Below are 23670 nucleotides of genomic sequence, written 5' to 3'. Positions count from 1 at the left end.
CCAAAGAAAGCCATCAAAACCAACCCCCACCCCTTGCCCCCCACCAGAGATGCATTAAGGCAGGATCTGTGCTTTACAGTGGACACTGTTAGTCTCAGAATATTTCCTTGTAGTCGTAGGTTGCTCAGTACTACATGACTGACTCTCTGCATGGCAGTCTGAGTCAAGTTTCTTGTACATCTTCAGCAGCAGAAAATTTGAGAGTCGTTCCCCTTTACCAGGCCAAGTCTGAGTACATGAGCAGTGAACTCTTGATCCTTGTCCACTGAATAGAATTCCTAAGAGCTTGAAAGACTTGTCTACTACAGCAGTGCTTTACGTTCCAGGAATCAGAGTTGAGGCTATGCAACAGTGCATCTTGGACTTTGTATCATGGTAAAAAGACACTAAGAGGACTTTTGGAAAATGTGACAGTGTTTTTGTAGATGTGTGTCAAGCTTGTGTCTCGATTGCCTTCAAGGCTGGTGCAAGTCTGCTCAAGTAATTAAACATAAAGGTATGCTTTCAAAGATCTTTTTTATACTGTCTCAGCAGTTGCTAAATCTGGTGCATCAAATCATGGAGCACATCTTTACCTTGGTCCTACACAATAATTGTGGATTGGCAGAGTGTACAGTCTCTACTTTCATACCAGAGTCTGACCAGTGCATCTCATTTGGAAACTGTCTTCATATTTTCCTGGTTGATAAAGTCATTCTCTAGTATCTTCCATACAGTGGAGTTCCTTAACTTAGATTAAGTTAAGATTAAACTTAATTTAGATTAAAAATTAAGATTTTTCCATGGAGTGGAAAACTTAAAGTATCTTGGTTTGCTTCTGGAGTTGTCTTAGGCAGGACTGTGTGCTATTATTTTTCCCTTCTCCTCTGCACCAACTTTGTGGGGGACTGATTCTTCCTATATGAATCAAAGTTGAAATTTCTAGTTGTTAAAATGAATCTCTGACAGATTTATGGAGTTTTATTACTTTATCTGATGAAACTGGTTTTAGTGATTATTCATTCTACAATAAAAAATGAGAATCTCTGCTTAGGCTTTACGCTAACTTTTCAAAGAGGTGGTTTTGATATTTGTTATCTACTCTGCACGTGTCTGTTACTTCCAAAGTTTGAATGGAATGTGTGTGCTTCAGAGCAAAGTGTAGTTTGGGAAATGCTAAATTATGAAAATGTAAAAAGCCTTTACAGCCAATCATGCCCATTACATGCACCCTTTCGCGTGTCAGATGTAGTTTTTGTTATCAGAATTAAGCTCAATGTAATATAGATACTGTATTAGAAATACACATTTTTTTCCTATTTAAGTATAACATACAGGTTTTTAATCTCAAAATGACCATTTATTTATTCTATTTTACCCCAGGGTTTGGAATACTGTGATGAAAGGTACAGTTTAGAGCTCACGGGTGGAGTCTTTCCCTTCAGAGGGCAGACCAGCAATACTAAGCTACTCAGCTGTCAGACCGTGGAAAAATTTCGCAACCACATTGACAGAGAGGATAGTGTTAATGAAGGTTTGTTCTGATGTCTGTGTTTGCTTACTGTAAAAGAAAGGTTTTAGGAATCTAAGCAGTGAATGCCGTTCTGTGTGCAAGTATTGAGTATCCATAGTGACTAGCTTCTTAGGCTTATTGAGAAAGAAAACTTGTCATATGAGGCTTAGCTCATGGAGAAAATATGGAGGTTGCTTTATGCTTGCTCTTATGGTGTAGCAATGTGTGATGGGGTCATCTGTGTAATGCTGGTTAGTTCTTTTATTTTTCCAGCTGTTGTCTTTGAACAATCAGATGATTCAACAAACAACACCCTCCTGCCCCCCCCCCCCCCCCCCAAAAAAAAAAGAACAAACCAACCTGAAGCCCAACAAATGAAAACAACAATAAAAAGTGATGTGAGGAGGCATGGAGAAACACCTGTAATTTTTCTGGTCGTTTCTAATTAGCTTTTATTTAGAACCTGCTCAGTTTAAGTTGTAGGTTCTGTTGTGTGTTGGTTGAAGCCATCAGTGAAGCTGTCCTCTGAATCATGAATTGATAACTTCAAAGCCAGTCTCAGCAGCTTACAAAACTGAAACAGCAAAGAAGTACACAATGGAACACAGTAACGTGTTTGAGGATCCCTGAACAGTAATGATGATGAATTTAACAGAGAGCAGAGAAATATTTTCTCAAACAGTCAGGATCTTTTCTCTGTTAGTGTAAATGATATACACATGCTTTGCTTCCATCTGGAGAATGCATTCTCCCTAGAGAAGACAGACCATGCCACTTCTTGAGAAAACTGGAGTGTAACACTGTCTGTGTTTGAAATTAAAGCCTTTATTCCAATTTCCCCTTTCTCGGGTTTTGTTCTTTTATTTATTTCTTTTGTGTGATAATTTTGGTTTTTGATTCTGAGTGTACTCAATTTCTTGTCTTTTGTAGTAGTGTCTCCTGACACCAGCGTATCAATCTTCAGTTGGCAAGTGAATACCTATGGCCAGGCAAAACCATCTACCTATTTGGGTGTGTTTGACATTAATCGCTGGTACCATGCTCAAATGCCAGATTCACTAAGGTAGATTTTTATGTAGTGCTTTTCAGTATCCCAACAAATAATTCATTGGGAAGTCAGTGTTTCACTTACACGCTTGTTTCCTTTAAGGCCAGAAGAATTCCTTCATGATTGCCCCTACTTTGCCTTGTGGTCACTGGATTCTGTGATAAACATGACTTCTCCAAACCTCATTTTGGATATTGTGGTACATGAGCGGAGTCTAAGTCGGGGAGTTCCTCCTTCTTATCCACCACCTGAGCAGTATTTTAATCCAAGCACCTATAATTTTGGTAGGTATTTCCCTGATTTTGATAGTGATAAGCTAAAATAGAGGTCAGATGCCACTTACTGGTTCTTTTGTTTGTTGTTGGTGGCTCAAAAAGCAAAGCAGAGAACACCAAATCCCCACCAACCCAATAACTAGCACTACTCAATACCTTGATAGTTATGCTGTCCTAACAAGGTATTGAATATTGTGAAACATCTCTGGCAATCTGCTGAGTTTTGGGGTTTGTTGCTTTTGTAAAGTAGTAGTCTGGGAAGTGGTGATGGTCACCAAATGAAATGAATTTGAGCTGAAGCTCCAAGCACAGCACCTTAGTAGCACCAGAGATAAAATTGCTACAGGCGGTAATTAAATAGTAGAAAAAGCTTGTAAGTGATCTGATGAAGCAAATGGGTGCTCAGTTCTATCTTTCCAGGTACTGCTATTTGTAACATGCAAACTGCTCATAACAGCAGGCTATCAAACATTCCTTGTTTCTGCAGATGGTACGTGCTTGCTGAAGTCTGGAGTTGTTCATATGACCTGCACCGGCTTCCAGAAGGAGGTGACCTTTTCCTGCATCTTTATTGAGATGTACCTTTCCTAGGTTTTCCAGTGCACTGCTTTCAGTGCCAGAGACCACTTTATGCTCATCCTGCCCATCCACATGTGTCATTGCAAGTGTATCGTGCCATAGCAATGTTTTTGGTCCTCTCTTGGGACTGTAAAACTACAGTTGCCACCTGTTGAGGCACGAGCAGGGATTGAATGTCTGGAAAGGAACACAGCATTGCTTGAGAAGCAAGAACGAAAATGTGGAAGTCAGGAAACATGGTTACCTTTTTATTACCCATCTACCAAAGTGCCAATCTTGAGATTGGGTTTTGATGTCTGAGTACCTTGAAAAAGGAGGACAGAATGGAGAAAATAAAAGATGATTTAACTCCTTAAGAAGAAATCAATGTTTTGTCTCACTGACTTGGCCAAATTACAGCTTCTGAGACACTGTACAGATTGTGACCAATAATGGAACTAAAGCTCTGAAATAAGTTTCTGAAACTGAATTAAGTTTGAGCTCACTAAGTATTTCCAACCTAAGGAAGATTTTTCTAGAGTGTGATTTTAAATTGTGTGCTAGTTTTAGCTAGCAGTGAACACTGTGTCAGTGGCTGGGGAAAAGGGAAGGCCTGTGTCCGTGTCCTGACAGGGAAGCTAGGAAATAATTCAGTATTGCAAGGGCTGATGTTTTGTATTACAGGATTTGTTTGTATAAACTGAAACTCTTGGTTTGCTGCTGTCTTTTAAGACTATAGAGGAATGCTTGCTTATTCAGACTGGCAACCTAAAGCATGTTACTGGCACAGGCTTTCTGGCAGCTGCAGGGAACATTTGCATTACTTCTCCTAGCGGTCATCCAGACCTTTAGTGATTGAATAATAACGCTGTCTTGACCTGCCTTTTCAGACCTTGAATTTTTTGAAGAAATCTGGCCCTTCAGTAAGTGAAGCCATTCATGATAGCTACAATAGGTGTCTTGCCGCTGGCTTGCTGTCTCCAAGACTAGTGGATGTCCAGCCCTCCAGTTTGAGTCAGGTGAGTGCATATGAGGGAACCAAGGGGAAAATACATCCATTTTATCTGGTAGGGCTCTAGGAGCTGCAAGACATTATAATCTGATTTTTGTGTTACGTACAAGTTGCCTTGAAATGTGGGTGTTACCTTAGTTAGCCAACTAGTATTCTTGGTTACGAACTGCTAGTAACTTAGTACTGGTATTCTCATACCCAGATGACTGAGTTTGCCTGAGAACAGCCCCCATACACCTGTCTTTAGAGACCCGTCTATTAATTCTGGGTGACACAAAAGCAGAAGGAAGTATGAAGCCAAAGTTGGTCAAGTGCAACGTGGAGAATCTTTCTCTTAGTATAACTTTTGAATGTGTTTATAAAACCCCAAACTAACAAAAAGTAAAATTTTATGAAGGGTCATTTCACTGTGAATGAGTATCAAAACAGCAGCTGAAGAAAGCTACTGCTTAATCTTGCAAGTCTATGCATACATGTGCATAGACATCCTTGGGATGGATTCCTACTCAAGGATCACCACTACATGATTATACTGTGTTTCAACTGCCTAAAATTTAAACATATTAAAATTTAAATGTTTCACTTATGTCATTTTTAGAAAGTTATAACTTAATGTTTCAGGTGCCAGAACCACTTCATGTCTTCATAGTGTGGAAAGCTGCTTGACCTTTGCTTGACTGTTTCCACACATACATTTCCTGGTTGTATTTGTTCGGTCCCCTTCATGCTTTCCTGATGGCAAACTTACTACACAATACGTGTAAAGGGTATTAGCAGAGGATGTTACTGAGAAGAGTAAATTGCATCTCAGTGTATTAAGACTGCGATGCAGAGGCATGCAAAAAGATTAGAATTAGCATAAATAGGAATGTCAGGAAAACTGCGATGTGTTCCTCAGGTCAAGAAGCAGTCCTGCTTGTGGCTGGAATTAAGCAAAAGAATGTGGCATTATTAACACGTGTACTAATAGACTTTGTGATATCTGAATGGGTGTAGGGGTGGAAATGCTCTTGATGGTTCAGGTACTGAAAGTGTATAAAATTCTCATTTTATGTGTTCTGTTATGTTTAGGAGGAGCAGTTACAAGCGGTATTGTCAGCTGCTGTCCACACAGGTTCTTTAGAGCTTCTGACTGGATGCATTAAACACTGGACATCTGAAGGTAATCCTTCCCACATTGCCTTTATGATAGATTTTTTTTTTTCCTGAGATTGTGGCTTAATTTCTGTTTTTTTTCTTTTTTTTTCAGAGCAGCCAAATTCTGCTGCTAATTTACGGTTTGTTCTTGAGTGGACGTGGAACAAAGTGATCTATGCAAAACACGAATTTGACCAAATTGGTGAGTACCAGTGTAGTCACTGTGCACACAGGAAGTCATTGTTTCTCCTTGAGCTTCTTCAGTCAATGTAATGGTTTGACATTTCTTCTTCTTGAAAAGGTGTTCCGCTGTTTGATGGCTCTTGCAACTTCATTGACCCGCAGACATTGCAATCTCTTCAGCACTGCCAGTTGCTTCTGAGCAACCTTAGCACAATCTTAAACTGTTTCCTAAGAGAAGCACAGGAGCTTACAGAAAAAGGTTTGTAAGAGCCTTACAAAATCTTCTGGTATGTTTTACTACAATTTGAAATTAGGCTTGGGTTGTAATTGGGGAAACATGAGCTTTTATTGCTTTTGATGATTGGAAGACTGTCCAAGTCAGCTGGCAGGAGAGCCTTAAATCTGAGAAGTGTGGACTACCTCTTAATATACATTAATGTCAGGGAAATAGTTTGTTGTGGTCTTCAGGTAAGGGGGTATGGGAGGCTGCATTCAGTAAGAAGCTTTGTAAGCGGCAGGCTTGAATTTACAGCAGTTGAACGTGGTAATGCTGAAAATCTTCCCCTTAATTCCTAGATACCAATTGATAATTGCATGCAAATTACTAAATTCATGATGGAAGCATAAATGAGTAACTTGCAATGTAGGTTACTTGAGTTTCTATTGCTTTGTATGTGGAAAAATAAAATACCGCTTTGCTATTGTAAAAATCTCTGATACGTGAAAACCAGGTGCCTCATTCAGGAATGTATTTAATAGTTCAGGCTTTTTAGTAACGTTATTTTTTATTTTTATTTTTAGTGAATCTGTTGTTTCGTAGTTGTTGCTTTTTGCTTTGGTGGTTGTTGTGGGGTTTTCTTCAAACACAAATGTGAAACAGTGAAAAATGCCAAGACATTTTTATACTTTCTATTGGTCTGATGAAGGGACTTTTGTCAGAATGAAAGGAATTCCATAGCAAAAATTATGTCATGCCTTTTTTTCAGGTTGTGCAGACCTGAGAAATAAGCAGGTGGTAACCAGCCTCATTTCTTTGTATGCACAAGTGGTCATCTGGTTTTGTCGATCCAGTCTCCTCCCAGAGGGTTTAGGTAAGTATCAAGTGCAGTAATGTGTGTAACAAGGAGAGTGTGCACTAAGTAATTCTGTCATTGCATTCTTAGCAGTGCTTGTGTAAATGTTTCACTAATCCCAAATTGTGCTGGTTCAGGGTCAGTGTATGCTGAAGTTTTGTGGGTGAAACGGAGGTTTTACTCAGTTTTCAAATTCATAGTGTAGAATAATGCAAGCAGTTTTTTCCTGGATGTTTTTATGTGAGAGCAGTAAGCCTCTGACTTGAAGGAGCTGCTTGTGTCCACATCTTAAAATGCCTGGGGTTTTAATCCAATTACTATTAAACAGCAAATCCTGAAATGTATTTTATACTGTAAAAACATGACTTGAAGAAAATGTTTGGTTTTGGTTTTTTTGATATACTGAACTAGAGTTTATACTTCATGTTCTGAATTCCACGTGCACTGTAAGCCTGAAAGGCACTGGAGACAAGAAGGAACTGAGTCTTGTGCCTTACATCTCTTAGCAAAGATAGAAGCAGGATGGGCTTCTTTCAGAGTTGGAAGCTTCCATGTGCTTCTTGATTTTTAGCTTGTATCATTCTGTCTTTTGAGTCAAAAATTTTAGTTTAAAAATGTGATACTATTTCTTTAACTTGCTTTTTCTTTATTGCCTGTAGATGATGATATGCATTTGTCTAGACCTTTCTACAACTATCCTTTGATTCAGAGGTACTATACTGGCCATCGACAGAAACTTGAACGTTTATCAGGGTAAGGCTTACGGGAAATCTCTAGTACACTTCCACTGCAAATTCAGAAGTGGAAGTGAATGGCTTTCTGTAGCAACAGCTTTATTTGCTAAGCTCAGTGCATTGGCCGGCAATGCTCTAGACATGAGTGATGTTTGTGTTCTGTTGGTCACAGAGGTTACTTTCTTTTGTTAAATGTTTATGTATAGGTGTGCTTAGTACCATTTGTTGGTATTGTCCGTTCTTGTAGTGTACTTAGTGCACTGGCTCATCTGTACTTGTTACTGCTGAAAAGGGCCACGTGTTTAGGATCAGTCACCTCCAGTTCAGCAAAGTGCAGCTTTTGCAGAGCAGTTGGACACAGAAGAAAGCACAGTTCTGGTTTTGGTTTTAAATAAGTAAGATGTTTTCTGTTGTTGACTAGTAATAGGAGGTAATAATTGTTCTGGCCTAAGCCTCCTACTCACACAGACATTTGTGTAATTTAGTGAGATAGTGTCAGTTATGTGTAGCTGGCACACCTAGCACTCTACTGGCTGTTGGATAAAGTTCACTTCCACATGTAAAGTCTCTTTTGTGGACTGGCTTACTAGGCTGTAGGTGATATCCTTTGGATTAGGTCATAGGAGATTCCTCTTCAGAAATTGCACTGAAAACTTACTAAGGACTCGACGCTTAGTCCACGGTGTAGTGAACAAGATGCTGCAAGATGAGTTAAGATGGAAGCTGCAGGGTGTTAGGTATTGGAAGTTCATCTCACTTGGCTTGTCAGGTAACTTACAGTCTTGTGTGTTTCTTACAAGCATACAAGCTGTGGTGTGCTGTTGCTGCTTTTTATCATCAGGAAATGACAGGGTAAGTCCCAGTCAGCAGAAGACTGGGATGGACTTTTGAAGAACGTTCATCCATCCATAATTGCAGTGGTGTGTGTAGAGAAACATAAAAGATGCTGTTAAGATGCTGCTAAAATTTCATGTTTGCTCAGCTTTGTGACAGTCACTTTAATTTCAGTAACCAAGGTGAAATGCTGAGAATCAAATCTGAAACTTCCTTTATGTTGTCTCCCACCTCTGTGTTGGAACACTCTATTTAAGGCATTGGATTTGGCATAGGGAACAGTCCTGGTACTTTAGTACTGGTATGTTTCCTCTGTTAGACAGGATGAGCGTGGTTATTTCTGGCACTTTAAAAACTTAGTTTTCCTTGGGTAATACAAGTAATGCAACAAAAAAGAAAACTTGAAAACTAAAAGGTCATCACAACTTTTCCCTTAATAAGAGAGCTTTTAGGATTACTGCTTTGTACTCCTTTAATAACTCAATATGATCTAACAAATGTTTTTCATCTGAGTTGGAAATGTCTTTCATGTGCCCTTCAAACCATATTCAGGCCTCTGTATGTTTGTTACTTCCTTGACTTATGGGAGCTTTTGCTTTGTGTTGACTGAAGGAAATTCTTAACACCTAGTGGCTGGAGCCTAGGTCCAAATCCTTGCTACCTTTTGTTGCAGGGGAAAATGGGATTCTGACTGCTTGATGATTGATGGAATGGTTTCCCAGTTAGGAGACCAAGTCGAGAAGCTGTGGAGGAGAGATGAAGGAGGAACTGGGAAATACCCACCGGCTAGTTTACACGTAGGTGTTACGTTCACTGAAAACAGCAGCACCAACGAACCCCCACCCAAAAGCCAGTGATTTCTGAAAGACAGGAGCTTTCTAACAGCTTGTAACTTTCCCTTTCAGGCCCTGCTGGATCTCTATTTGTTAGAAAGCATTGAAGAGAGCTACAAACATGCAATTGTATCCTTTCTAGTAATTCTCATTGCACCTTCAGTATATGCACATTAGTATCTTTTCTGCTGTGGGAAAGCAGGCTTTCTAAGAAATGTTGAAGACAAAACCCTCCCTTAGTTTTTCTCAAAATGGAGCCCAGTTTTTGGTTTGCTGAAGCGCCTCTATCTCTGGCAAATGGCTTGTTACTGGAATGGTTCACAAAACTGCTGCTTCAGAGCAAAAGTTTCCCTACCAGTGGTTTACCAGTACATGAATTCACTGTGATTCTAGCAGCAAGGTTTGAGACGTAAGGATGCAGAAGTGACTTTTCAAGCTAATTCTTGTCCTTTCCGATGCTTAAGGCTGTCCTTTATGATGTTATAAAATCTGTTAGTCTGACAGAACAATATGTTATTTAGTAACGTGTTTATAAGGAGTGCTGTTTGTATACAGATGGCTGATTAACCTAGACAAGTGTGAATTACTCCTCTTACAGCTCTCGCTTTGTTCTGTGTGATTAAATGATTTTGTCAGAAACTTTTGAATATCTTTGTTACACGTGTGGCTGTATGTATCGTAATAAACCGGATCTCTACCGTCTACAGAATTCCCTGGCCCTGCTCTTTCATCCAGCTACGATCAAAACTGTGTCCTGGCAACATAGGAGGATTATTCAAGCCCTCATGAGCCAAGGAGAGCACAGACGAGCCCTCAGATATTTACAGATGATGAAGCCATCGATGTCAAGCAGTAGTGAAGTTCGGCTTTTCCTCACCGTGTTGTTGTCCAATAGGTAAAGGAACCTGTCCCTCCATTCTGGCACTCCAGTATTGTGACAGGTGCAGAACAAGGGGCACAAATCACCAACCCCTACATTTCCTTAAAGCTTTGAATACAGTAGTTTGGGCCATTTTGGGGTTATGCTATTAGTATTCCGTTGCATTTCAGCCAAATGAATTACTGGTATTCCTTTGTATCTCAACCAAATGACCTGCAGGTGCATGGTGGAGGCCTGGGCTCTGTTGCACCAACACACGACTAAGTTAAATACGGAAGAGCTGTTAAAGCACATGTATGAGCTCTGCCAGGAGATGGGACTAATGGAAGACTTGCTGAAGCTGCCTTTCACCGACTCTGAACAGGTAAGCGTGGACAAGAAAAAAATCTGAATTGGAAAGAGAAGAGGCAGAAGCACAGTAGATTTCTCCAATGTGTTCTTTCCCACAGGAGTGTCTGGAGAAGTTTCTGCAGACCCGTGCTGGTGATCAGAATCATGAATTTCTTCTAGTCCACCGTCTGCAGCGTTCCAATTATATTCCAGCACTGCAGTTGAATCAGTCAATGAAGGTTAATCTTATGGTAAGTGTAATATTTGTGTTGGATTTGCAAGTATCTGTTAGGAGTTACTCGCTGGTTGTGTTTTTTTTACTTAGTAAAAATTCTGCTTTGTTTTGTAAACCATTTTTTTGAAATATTAGGAATAAGTTTCTACACCTTAAGTTACATCTGAACATGAAATTTGAACAGAGTATTTCTCCAGAGGTGCTCTGTGAATATCTGTGTTAAAGAATGCACACCGTTGTTGCCTTTGCTTAAATAAGTTTGTTTGCATCTGTGGACTAAACATCCCTATCTTTTCTATCAGTCAGCTGTATCAGTCAGTTGCTCAGGTGTGTATGTTTTGTATGGTTTAGCTAATTGCAAGATTGTTATGTCACTCCTTTCTGTGGAATAAAGGGTGTGTTGTATGTCACCACAGTTCTGTGCAATATGTCCTCTCTTGTGTCTTGCACGCGACTTCATTTTTCTAGCTGAGGCCAGTCTGGATGTCTGTCCACAGGTAAAATCGGTGTGGGATTTTTTTGTTTTCACATTCCATACCTCTCATTTCACCACTTTCTTGACAGACATTCTCAGCTAACTTTTGTTTGTCAAAACAGCCAGTTTCAGTTTTGTGAACATCTGTTATGAATCTGTGATACATCTGCTGTTCTCTGAAATCAGGTTTTCCAGTGAATCCCAGTTACAGGGTAGTCTTGGAAGCTTTAGGTTCCCCAGCTGAAGTTTTTCATCCAGCTAGAATGTGTTGCATTGTAGGGAAAGCCCGCTGTTTTGTAAGCTGTTTGAAAATTACAGGTTATACAAGTGTATCTGAAAAAGGTTCCGTGGAGCGCCAGAATGCCAGAATTGTTTTAACTTAGAATTGTCATCTCTCTTGTGATTTACTCCTCCTTCCTCTTTGCAACCAACACCAGATGAAATAGGTGTGTGCTGCTGGGTAAGAATTTGATGCTCTTCTGTGCAGTGGATGTATTTTATCCTATCTGTAGAGAAAGTTTATACAGGGATGGGTGCGCTTGTGGTGAGGTGCAGTGAACTTGTAATCAGTTAATGTTCTGCTTTATGCTTTTCATTCATCAGGGTGATCGTGATCCTCGCCTGAGAGAGAGAGCAGTTGCCAGAAATTCTATATTAGAACAGTATGGCAAGATCCTTCCTAGAGTTCAAAGGAAGCTGGCTTTAGAGAGAGCCAAGCCTTACCACTTGCCTTCATCAGTCTTAAGAGAAGGTAATTTTTAGGGGGCAGCTATACTGGACAAGTAACCAGCGCTTTGATTCCACAAGGGTGATCTTCTTTCTCTCTTGCATTCCAGTTGCAAGACCAAAGCCATTATCAACAGTAGCAAAACAAGCTAATGCAGGACCTGTGCATACAAGAGCAACTTTCATCAGTAACGTGTTGTCCAAAATTGGAGAAGTGTGGGTAGGAAATGAGCAGAAAACCAGTTTTTTACAATATGATAGGTAAGCAGCCTTTTAATAACATTTCATCTTGAGCTGTGTATTTGGAAAGGGAGAGAAATCCATGTCAATTACGTTAGTGTTTTGGAGGGAAGGTGACCTGAAGAAAGCTTTGTCTGGGTTTTTTGCACATGCAGTATATAGCATTTCAGAATTGGTACCATCATCAGTTACATTTTCCTTTCAGTTCTAGCCCTAGAGCTACAGAACCACCAGCACATCCTCTCCCTGCTGCAGAGTTGCCCGATGCATTTGTTGGGACACCAGTTACAAAATTCTCACAGAAACGTTCCAGGTATAGTAGATCTACAGAATGGGTGTTTCAAGAAAGGGCTCCCATTTGTAAATACATATGTGTGTGTGTGGGGGGGTGTGTGTGTGTGTGTATGTATGTACGTGTGCGTATGTATGCGTGTGTATTCTTTCTGTCTTTGCAAAGTCTTCTGTTTGCATTGAGTTTTGTATGTGCTAAAGAAAAGGTCAGCTGAGGGGAACACACTGAGAAGTAGAGAATTCGAAGTGGTCCCAGCATTGACAGGTAGAGGAATTTCCTTCTGACGCATGCGTTACATCACTTCTTCAACTTAAAGTTGGGTTATTCTTGTCTCAGAGGCGGAGATTTAGGACATTAAGCACAAACGGTAAAGAAGTGATTTCTCGTTCAGTGTTTTTGTTAGGTATCATCTCGGATTTCTTGAACACAATTTTGTCATGCATTGTTTATGTTCCTGTTTGAAATTGTGCCTCTTAACAGATTGCTGGATTCGGTGGTTCGTCCTGTTCCTTCGTGTTCTGCAGAGCAGGGTGGTGGCTGGCAGTCATCATGCAGAGATTCTACTTCATTCATGGCATCCAGCCCAGTGAATTCAAATCCGCATGGTTCCGCCTTACAGAAGAAGTTTTTAAGAGCATCAGAGCTGAATCTGCTAGAGACTCCTCTGGTGGTTAAGGTTTGTGTTCTAAAAGACCAGTAACAACCAACCACAACAAAAGCCTGTAAACGGTCTTCGAAATGAACCCCCCAAAGTACTAACGCAAACACTGTTGGATTCAAAGTGTGGAATCTTTTCAGCATGCATGTATGTGGTTATTGTACATACAGTACTTTCAGAGCAGTATGTTGGGAACAGTCTTGAATGGGGAAGGCTTTAGTTCTGAGTTAGTTGCAGTGTGCAGGAGGTTTGTGAAATCCACTTGCTTTCATTGCATGGATCCAAGTTAAAATTGGACTTTTCAGTATACTTAGATCCTTAAAGGTGCAATATCTGGCTTAACCATCTCATTTAAGTGCTCAATAGTTCTCTATAGTTTGACATACAAGCAAGCTGCATATGCTTCAGTTTCCTAATCCAGTTCAGTGAATGACAGCTGAGTGATGTAGGTTAAGTGATGTTAGTCTGTGTGAAATATAGTGATGGCTTTTTTGCAGTAATTTTACCCATTAGTTGTTTGGGTTAAACTGTGTTCCCATTCACAGCCATCACAATGTTACAATAAAAGAAATACCATTTGACCTGTCATCTTGGTGCTGATTTTTTTTGTCTTTGCCTGCTTGAGCAAAGCAGTTGTGATCTCTCAGAGTTCTGTTTTCTTCTTCTTATATATTGTCCATGTCATGAAGCTAGTTTCATTATCCTCCTTTTAATCCCCTGTAAAACCTTTACTGAGCTAAGCTAAGAAGACCTGAATGCTTCTGCTGAAGAAAGCTGTACTGTTGGCTGTTCCCTAGCCCGAAAGCTTAACTGGTGCTTACTGATTTATATGTACACTGGGTTTTGGCTTGTCTGCCTTCACTGAATTTAGGACAAACTACTTGCAGCTTTCTTGTTCATAGATACATAGGCATAAAAGGCAAGTTTTTGCAAACAAGTCTTTCCTGAATTTTTTGAAGGATGGCATGTTGCTATTATGTGACACTTTAGCAACTTTTGGCAAGGCAGAGGTTTTTTTTTACAAAATTCTCTTGACCATATTTCTCTTCATAGTTAATTTTTTTTTAAATCTTTTTTTGTATTTGCAGCCCATGCTCTCTCCATAATACTGCCTCCTTTAAGTTATTGAAGACAGTGCTGTCAAGGCTCAAAGCTCAGAAGACATACCTGAAACATCAAGACAAAAAGCAGATTCCATGGAGACTGCTGTGGAGTGTGTTCTTCCTTCTGCCACCGCGGGCAAGCACTATGACTTAGAGGCTTGGGACAGTGTAACTATTGAACGATTAGGCTTTTGCAGCCAAATGAGTTTTATTGGAACTAGACTCAGGAAAGGTGTTAGTTCATACAGTTATGTTTTGAGTTCAGACTTCAGGCTTGCTAATAACAGAGAACTCAATACCACGTTTGTTAAGGCGATCAATCAGCTTTGTTTTGTAGAAAGCAGCTCCTGGAGAATACACACCACCCCTGTTAATGAAAATAAAAACATTAGTGGTAAAATGAAATTGAGCGACACTTCTTTTAGAAGTCAAATGTATGTTCCTTGCCAAAAAAAGCACCACTCTGTCCCACAGGAAAGCCTGTGAAGAACTGGGCAAGCTGGTCATATTCATAGGTTCATTTCTGGATCCAGCAAACTTAATACTGATGCAATACACGATGCAAAAGCACTACTAAAAACCTCTGAACTACATCCTTTCAAATTAAAAGGCAGATGAAGAATAAGTGGCTTTAAAGCAGCTTGTGGTGAAAGATCTCCCTTGCACAGCCATTTGAGTGAGGTAACACAGAAATCCACAGGGTTATGAGATCTGTATTTTCAAAGAGAAACAAGTGCACACAGTAGCTTTAGGGGAGATCAAGCTGCTCTGCATGGGAAGTACTTACTGTTTAGGCAGAGAAGTTGCATCTTCCAGAAGAGACACAGCTGCTTGAACCATTGCAATTGGTGTAGCAATGTAGCCAGGCTCTGACAAAAACAAGACAAAAACCAACCACCATGTACAGTGTGTTGAAATGTAGAATTTCATCTTGCTTTTACCTACAGCCTGGTGAAGAATAATCTCTTTGGTAATGAAACAGCCTTCTGCATTTCAGACCAGCTTTTCTACATGGTCATCTTCCCAAGTAGCTGGCAAAATCCTCAAGATCTAAGCTGCACAAATATGGCCTATAATGGCACAACCACAAGCCATCGCCTCACAGTGACAGAGGGCTCTTCATTAAAGAGCCCTCTGTCAAAGGCGCTTCCCCCAGCCTCTGGCTGAAATTCAGACCTTTGCTGTGGCTACATCACTAGTTATTTAAAGAAGCTATGCATTATTAACTCCTTTCTCAGTGTTTTCTTGCTGTCTCCAAACTTTACTTCAGGTGTCATCTCCCCTGAAGGGAATGATCTGAGCACAAGTATGTTGTAATTAGGAATGATACCACACTACCTCTAAGTTGACTTACAGGGGACTAGAAACAAACTAGTATTAAGTCCAGGCTGTAACAACTGGAAACTGTCCTTAAAGCACTCTCCCTCTATCTGCTCTAATCTGCAAAAATGAAAATTTGAATGGGAAAGTCAGAAGGAAAGAGAATGAGAAGAACACAAATTAATTGGTTGTTTCAAAAAACAGGTCTCAGTGAGTGCTAGTATCCAAGGCAATCCTCTGTAAAGGCTGTTAACTTTGTCCACGTTACAAGTGCTTCTCAAGGGTGAAAGAAAGAGCAGTGGACCCATCACCCTACTTTAAAGTAGGGAGTATGAGGCAAAAGCAGTTAGTTTCTACTGACTTACATACCTGGTCCTTTCACTTCAGTGCAGATCTTTACATTTGGTTTGCCACTCTGGGGATCTTGCCCTTCACTGTAACCCTCACCAAAAAAAGTAATTGTAAAAGAGGTTCCATCCATCTGTAGTAGACAAGACAAGTGTGGTCACGAAAAGAGTAACTCACTCCCAGCAAACAAGTAGAAAATAGAAGGATCTATTACACCAAATTCTATGAACCATGTAGACATGAGAGCAGTTATTTTGAGACATTGCTTAAAAGGCATAATGTCAGCTATGTTTTTAATCACTTCCACTGTGTTGGAACTGTTACTGTTCTAAAGTCCATTTATTCTCTCAGTGCTTTCAGTCCTCTGTTTTTGCTGCTCGCTCAGTCTCCCTCTGTCATCATCATTGACAGACTGGGTGCTGTAAGCCATGCATGTAAATCATCATAGAATGGTTTGGGTTGGAAGGGAGCTCAGCCAGTTCCAACCCTCCTGCCATGGGCAGGGCCACCCTCCACTAGAGCAGGTTGCTCAAAGCCCCATCCAACCTGGCCTTGAACACTGCCAGGGAGGGAGCACTCACAACTCCTCTGGGCAACCTGAGCCAGTGTCTCACCCCTCACAGTAAAGAATTTCTTCCTAATATCTAAACCTATGCATCACATAAATACATCAGACCCATCCTAATCCGAGTTCTACGTACTTTGATGTTTAGTAACAGAAGATGCATTTAAATAGTCAAAGCTATCTGAACAGATATTGTGTGAATACACACAGTGTATATTCAGACATTATTTCTATGCAGTTGACTCTAAATTACTATTTCATCATTACTATGACACATATATTCAATAACTGTGATGGGAAACAGCCAGTTACCTGTTTCTGGGTTGGTCCTTTCTTTGTGAAGTGTCCAGCAGAGAAAAATTCTGGGTACTGCATAATAAGGCAGGGGAGAAAAACAAAACAAAAAGATGACCAACAGTAAACTAGATAGAAAAGTAAGTCTCCAAACATTTTAATTTTGTGTTTTGAACACTTACTTTTGTCAGAAGTTTTCTTCCAAAACTAAACTTCACAAGAAGAAGAAATAAAATGCCAGCAAACATCAGCTTCATAACAGAACCAAGACCACCTATGCTCACATAAGCACCATACTGCACCTGAGGCAGAAACATATTTTCAGAGGCAGAACTGACATTAAAATTTTTGCATCAATTCATTTGTAAAAATGAATCTACCCTCAGTTTAGGATGCACGTGTTTGATACGACAGCTTCTTAAACATAGCCTTAAACAACTGCCTTAGTACCAAACAGCTCTTCAAATAATGCTTCACTTCATAATGCGTTATGAGAACTGAATATAACTACAGAATGGTGAGGAAATGAGCACAGTAAACAAGAGTGGAAAACTCCTAAAAAAAGCTGTGTTTTGGTATCTGATTTAAAGCTTCTTCTCCAAGATCTTTGTGCTTTAGCTTAAGAGAAACTGAGGCCTTGCCTTACTTTTCAAATCTGAAATAACAGTAGCAAGCCTTTCTCATTTGTGCTTTCCATGTGTATTTTTAGAACGCTATTTCACCTTCATCTCTTAGCTGATGGCTGTGATTCTGCACAGCTGTTATACAGATTGTTGGTGGCGTTTTCCCCTCATGAAACCATGAGGAAAAAAAAAAAACTTAGCATCTTTTCCACCACCACTTCATACTGCCTTTACTCTCCAGATACAAATGAGCAGCCTATAAATTCTTTATCAGAATGTTCACTACACTAGACTGACCTAACTACAGCTACACTTTAGAACATCCCAAGTTGGAAGGGACCCCCATACAGATCATCGAGTCCAACTCCCTGCTCCTTGCAGGACTACCCATAACTAAACCATATGACTAAAAGCATTGTCCAGAGATGCTCCTTGAACCCTGAAGGGCTTGGTGCTGTGACCACGTCCCTGGGGAACCTGTTCCAGTGACAGACCACCTTTCACAGAACAGCCTTCTCTATTGTCCAACCTAAACTTTTCCTGACATACTGCAATAAAAGAGGAGGCTGTGAATACAATCAACATGTTTATTGTTTCACCCTTTCAGAAGCTTTACTGATACAACAAAGAAAAAGCCGCTCTGCAAGAAGATAATTTAATGCATTTATCATTCCTGAAAATCAGGAAGCCTAACTTTCAAATATTTCTGTGACTTAGGGCTCCTATTCCCTACAGATACATACCTAGAAATCAGACAGCTCAAGAACTCTAAAAGATAATCTTGTAACTATTATGCTAGCAGCAATAAGCAAGCTCATCAGGCAGAGGATCAAGTAGTATCAAATAGGCCAGTGCGCCCAGAAGAACCCAGACCACATCAAGTCAAGCAGCTTCCAAAGGTGGTAAAGAGAACAAGCCTCCTTCTTCACAGAAGCAAAAGCACATTCCGATTCATTACTGTTTACCTAAATACAGCAGCCCTACTATGCAGATCTGCACTACTACTACTAACTGAACAGTTATTACATAAAGGAAATTAATTGAAAACAGTAATAAAGACAGTATATTAATAACAGCAACTTACAGGTGTTTCCTGCAACTCTGTGTGCAAATAACGCTGAGACCGTTTCACAACAGAAGCATCAGATCCCATGAACGGAATGGAGTACTCTTTGAATTCCTGACTGTAGAACACAAGCCCTCTGTAAAAGGACAAAAAAACAACAACAACAAACCCAAACAAAACAAGGTCAGAAAAAATGTTCAAATATTCACACAAACTGAAGAAACTTATCAATGGAACAGCCCTACCAATACTGGCCTTTCTCAAGCATTTTTATGACATTGTCTCTTTTCACCAAAAGCAAACCATCTGTGACTCAAGATGCCATGCACTACAGCAAGGAAGAATCTGATAACCAAAATAATATTCTCCTCACATTTCTTTCTTCCATTTTATTGATCACTTCTGAAGTTCGAAACTGTACCACCCCACTAAAAGCCCCTTAGAACAATTTAACTTTGAGACCCAGTAAATGCTGGGTCGTGTTCTGTTTTCAGTATATACAAGCAAATCCGTAAAACTGAACTTCAATTCTACAAGACAAGCATCTCTGTTCCTAGTATACTGAAGTCCTAAATGCATCTTTTTAGTATTTAATAGTATTCAAAATCTATACAACAAATACTGGAACTGTTATAAGATAGTGTGTTTCCCATCTCAGACTTATACCTCCTTTTAAGCTTTGCACCAACTACTGGAACAGGGGCATATCCTATCTTTTTTCGAAGCTTCTTCAGGTTGTCTTGATCCGCAAGACCATAAACAGCTGACTTCCAGGTCCCATCATGTACACAAGTTCCCTAGTGATATACCACGAAACAGTAATTAACTCCATATCTAAAGGTTTCATGTATTACTTTAATAATGACCTTAGAATTATTACATGTTCTTAGTTATTACATATGTGTGTTATGATTACATGCACTGAACTACTGAAATGTCATAGGTTGGCCTTGGCTGGGCACCATGTGGCCACCAAGACTCCTCCTCTGCTGGACAGGGAGGGGAGCAAATAAGATGGGGAAAAAAAACAACAACAAAACCCCTAAACAACCAACTCCTGGGTCAGCTTGTGGGAGGAATGTTGGACAGACAGCCTTGATGCTGTGCCAGCACTGCTCAGCACTTGCTGAAACACTGGTGTCTTACCAACTCCTTTCTAGCTACCAATACAAAGCACAGCACTATGAGGGCTACTATGAGGAAAATTAACTCCAGCTCAGCCAGACCCACTACAATCTCCACATCTTACTCCATATGATTTGTGTCATCCTTAGGTCCCACATAATTGAATACATGTTTGTACACATACACACATGTATCTTCTAACCATCCTACTACGTTTAATTCTCTCATTACTGAAATCCCTCCTCACCAACACTTACAACTTACGCTACATACTTAAGCCATCTTTATGCCAAAGATATTCTCATTAACAACTATTTCCTGTCCTTTAAAAGATAGGTATTATTCTCCCATTCCATGGGCTACTTTTACTCCAGGTGTTTGCAAGAACAAGCGATGACTTGGCCCCATCTCTCAAGATTAATGATCAGGACAGGAGAAGCGGTATGTTTGACTGCTGGGCACCAATCCAGCCCAGTTTGGGCCATCCTTGCATTGTTTTAATAATGCTCTTAGAATTATTACATATATTAGAAATTATTATGATTATTATGTACAATACATGTATTATGATTACAAGAAGTATACTGAAATAACCTCTCCAGACAGACAGACAAACACACACTAGAATTACTGGCAACACACCATGTATCCGTTATAGTTGACTTATATATGAATCCTCACCAGATCTCCACCAAAACTATTTCTTGAAACAGCTTAATGCAACAGACTTCTGGCCTTTGTTGTAAGGATGTCTGCCTAACTAACCTTACAAAAGGGTGTTTGCTTGGGATGCTTTTATTAGCTCCTAAAAAATAAAGCTCTTGGACTCATCATCAAGGAAATACCAGCTTGGCCCTTGGTCTGAATTAATGTAATAAGTTATTCTGATGGGCTGTGGGAATATTAATACCTCTGATTTTCCAAGAAGGTATAAATCAACTAACCTCTGGCCCAGATTTCACCTTCAGGAAACTTTCGACAGCAGTTAAGGTACCTTTCGGGGAAGAGAAAACATTACCTGGCATATACAATTACTAGTTCACAAAGCCACAGTATACACTCTGGTAACCTCAAATAGCAGACCACTGACATTATCAGTTGAAAAGGCAGAGTCACGTCTTTGTTTCAAATTAAACTAAGGTTAAGTTCCACAGCTATTTCAGTTAGCAAGTATCAAATTTCTTATGTGAAGTACTTCAGTAGAGGTCACCAATGCTAGCTTTACTCATTACCTTTTTCATGTCTTATTGACTTAATGACATAATGTAAACAATCAATAAAAAAAGGAAAACAATATTAAGAGCCATATTTAGCTTTCCTCCAAGTTTCAAAATAAAGGACGATGGAGGTTATGAAGACCAGGATGGAGTTAATTTGTGGTAGACTTTAAGGGCAAACACCCCACACCCCAACCCCCTGAACCCACAAAGCACCAACCACAAGCTTACAAACCCACAGAGAACCCTGAACTCACAAGATATCCTAAACCATGCAATATTATCTTGTGTTTCACAAAGAATGCTTAGTTGTGATGAACAGCAAAATAAAACAGTTCCTCAAAATTCTGATTTGTTTTGCTTTGCACAGTTCCTTCCCAGTTTACAAAACTGTACTTGTATGAGCAAATTTCAATATAGCAAGCAACTGGACAGACAGGGGACAATACCATAAAGTCAAACCAGGAAGACATAAGAGACGTCTTTATTCAAAAAAAGTATCAGACATCGAATTATAACCCCATGTAAAAACAAATGCTCATTTCCAGGCCTCTCCTCTCCCTCCAATCACATCCAGATTGAGTTTTCTTAAACTGAAAGCAGACGATACACTTCAATGCAAAGCAAACCCACTTAACAGCACTTAATTGCCCATAAAAGCAAAACATTTGGATACTCACTGGCCTTTTCAATTGAAAGTCAGATGCGATGAACAAAACATCCTCATTTGAGATTAGGATCAAATGCAAATCTGATCCCGATTTATGCATCCAGGATCCTAATTTGATCCAGAATTCACGCAAATATCTCACATCTTTTCTCAAAAGTATTTATGCTCTTTTGGTTACAGTCTACCTGTTCCTAAAGTAAAAAGTATCGTATGGCACTGTCCACCTACACTCATACACCAGCTTCTCAGTGCTTGTGGTAGAAAAACAAAACTTAGGAAACCCAATTACCCACCAATCTGCAAACCCTTTCCCACTGCCTCTTCCCTACAAAGATTCTCACTGTACAAGAGGCAGTGTGTTGAGGCTTGCCAAGGGACAACCACACTCTGGCTCAACAGCCCACTGGTGACAGCTGCAGGTTCTGTTGTCTTTGTAAGCAATGTTTCCTTGAATCCCTCTTCTACCTAACAACCAATGTTCTTCAATCTAATAGGAATTATGATTTACTTTAAAATTTCTACCTACGAGATCTGGTTGAAACTGATCAGCTGCTAAAGGCAGGCAAAAGGAGAGACTGAAAAACTTCCCATGTAAGTAATACTGCTTTAGGAAACCAAATGAAAACATAATCTGCATTTCTTTTTCAGCATAAAGTCACACTTAAAAATCACCTTTCAACTTGTCTCTGGTGTACAGCACTCCCATATCAGCTGGTATAGAGTCAAAGCCACAACTTCCAATGACATATACTCCCTTTTCCGCAGCTTTTTCATTGTATTTCAGGTACATGCCTTCCAGAAACTAAAACACAGAACAAATACTTTAAGCAGAACTGTCTATTTGGACATACCCAATATTAGCCACCCATGCTTTACTGTGTCATATCATAGCACCCTACATACTTCAACCCACTTACATCTGAGACAGACAAAGAAATGTGACCTGCACAAATTCCCTACATAGGATCAAACTGAGCTTTGAGTCAGAACTCAAAAATTAAGGATTTCTGGGAAGAATCTTAGAGGCTCTCACCTAACAGCTAACACACTGTACTTTAAAATAATTAACACACCTTAAAATTGTAGATCACGAAGAAGAATTTGCCTTCCTGGTCATAAACATTAACAGGAACGTGAAACATACTAAATAAACACACTGCCATAAGGTAACATTTTTCTACTGTCACGTACCTGTGGCTCTCCACTGATGTCAATGTGGCTTGCACCATTTTCAACACAAGCTTCTATCACAGGCTCCCCAAAGAATCTATACTATAGAAGAAAAGAACACCACACATAACGGAAGCTCCACAGCACAACTCTCCCAACATGCTCTATCTTACACATGTACGTACACCAAAACCTCGCCACGCCAACCTGCTACACTGCCGCCTGCCCCGAGGAGCCCAGCCGCAAGCAGCAGAGAGGCAGCCCCGGGCTCTGTCAGCGGCCGCGGGAGTAGCGCCCGCATCGCCGCACTCACCGGGCCCACGCAGTTGAGCACCAGCCGGGTCTGCCTCGCCATGGCGGCCAGAGAGGCCGCGTCGTCCACATCGCACAGCAGCACGCCGACCTCCGGCCCCACCGCCGCCTTCCCTGCGCACCGGAGATCGCCGTCACCGACACGTCCCGCCGCTCCCCGGCAGCATCTCTTCCTACCCCGAGACAAACCACCGACCCGCCTCCCCACCACCAAGGGGCTTGCCCCGGCTCTCCCCGCGGCCCTTCCCCAAACCCGCTCGAGGGCGGCTCCTAACGGACAGAACCCCGACACCGGGACCGCGCTGGCCCCTCCGGCCCCGGACGACGGCGCTGCGCCACACGACCCATGGCCCGTACCCAGCTTCTCGGCCGCCCGCTCTAGCACTGCCTGCAGCTTCTGCCGGCTCCGCCCGGCCACGGCCCAGCGCAGGGCGCCCCGCAGTTCCCCGCTGGCGGCCGCCCGCGCCACCTCCTCCACCACGAACTGGCCGGTGAATCCCGAGGCACCGAACACCACCAGCTCGTAAGGCCGCTCGGGCGCCCCAGCGCCACCGCTACCGTCCGCCATGGGTAAAGACACTGCCGCACTGCCGGGCGCCGCCAGGAAGCTCCGGTACCAAGCGGCCCGGCCCGGCCCCGCCCCGCCCTGGGCGGCCGTTACGGCTGTTGCAGCGACTGAGGGGTGGTGCTGTCGTGCCTCGCTCCGCACCCAGCGCAGACCCTCAGCTCCTGGCGCGGACCCGCGGTGACGGCTCTGTGCCCCTGCCTTGGGGCAAGTAACCCTTGGTCTCGTTCCAGCAGCTGAGAGAGAGGGAGGGAGAGGTGTTATCTCCGGGCATGTT

General features: G+C 41.2%; 2 protein-coding genes across 2 annotated transcripts in view; one reads left to right on the top strand and one right to left on the bottom strand.

Annotated features, from left to right (window-relative positions):
• The window catches only part of AHCTF1 (AT-hook containing transcription factor 1), a 29764-nt gene extending 16614 nt beyond the window's left edge, over positions 1-13150 (top strand). The window contains exons 9-27 of the mRNA XM_062629694.1: positions 1363-1513; positions 2423-2555; positions 2643-2824; positions 3303-3364; positions 4264-4392; positions 5457-5547; positions 5635-5724; positions 5824-5964; positions 6692-6796; positions 7438-7531; positions 9020-9143; positions 9252-9347; positions 9806-10074; positions 10279-10423; positions 10509-10640; positions 11703-11850; positions 11936-12086; positions 12277-12378; positions 12838-13150. Of these exons, the coding sequence (XP_062485678.1) occupies positions 1363-1513; positions 2423-2555; positions 2643-2824; positions 3303-3364; positions 4264-4392; positions 5457-5547; positions 5635-5724; positions 5824-5964; positions 6692-6796; positions 7438-7531; positions 9020-9143; positions 9252-9347; positions 9806-10074; positions 10279-10423; positions 10509-10640; positions 11703-11850; positions 11936-12086; positions 12277-12378; positions 12838-13057 (2565 nt within the window). The 3' untranslated portion in view covers positions 13058-13150. The remainder of the gene's footprint in view (positions 1-1362; positions 1514-2422; positions 2556-2642; positions 2825-3302; positions 3365-4263; positions 4393-5456; positions 5548-5634; positions 5725-5823; positions 5965-6691; positions 6797-7437; positions 7532-9019; positions 9144-9251; positions 9348-9805; positions 10075-10278; positions 10424-10508; positions 10641-11702; positions 11851-11935; positions 12087-12276; positions 12379-12837) is intronic.
• Positions 13151-14293: 1143 nt separating this feature from the next.
• SCCPDH (saccharopine dehydrogenase (putative)) lies at positions 14294-23427 on the bottom strand. The gene is made up of 12 exons (XM_062629473.1): positions 23186-23427; positions 22830-22942; positions 22538-22618; positions 22019-22148; positions 20404-20453; positions 19001-19131; positions 18353-18470; positions 16828-16947; positions 16664-16720; positions 15808-15919; positions 14906-14987; positions 14294-14485 (listed from the first exon to the last, which is right to left on the bottom strand). The coding sequence occupies exons 1-12, from the start codon at positions 23394-23396 to the stop codon at positions 14380-14382; spliced, it is 1311 nt and encodes a 436-aa protein (XP_062485457.1). The 5' UTR covers positions 23397-23427; the 3' UTR covers positions 14294-14379.
• Between the last annotated feature and the right edge of the window lie 243 nt (positions 23428-23670).

This window comes from Pezoporus occidentalis, unplaced genomic scaffold, assembly GCF_034315485.1.
Source record: "Pezoporus occidentalis ecotype Australia unplaced genomic scaffold, CSIRO_AGI_Poc_V1 ctg34, whole genome shotgun sequence".
Classification (NCBI taxonomy): domain Eukaryota; kingdom Metazoa; phylum Chordata; class Aves; order Psittaciformes; family Psittacidae; genus Pezoporus; species Pezoporus occidentalis.
The sequence above is the reverse complement of the archived record's forward strand: the minus strand, read 5'-3'. Positions and strand labels throughout refer to the sequence as shown.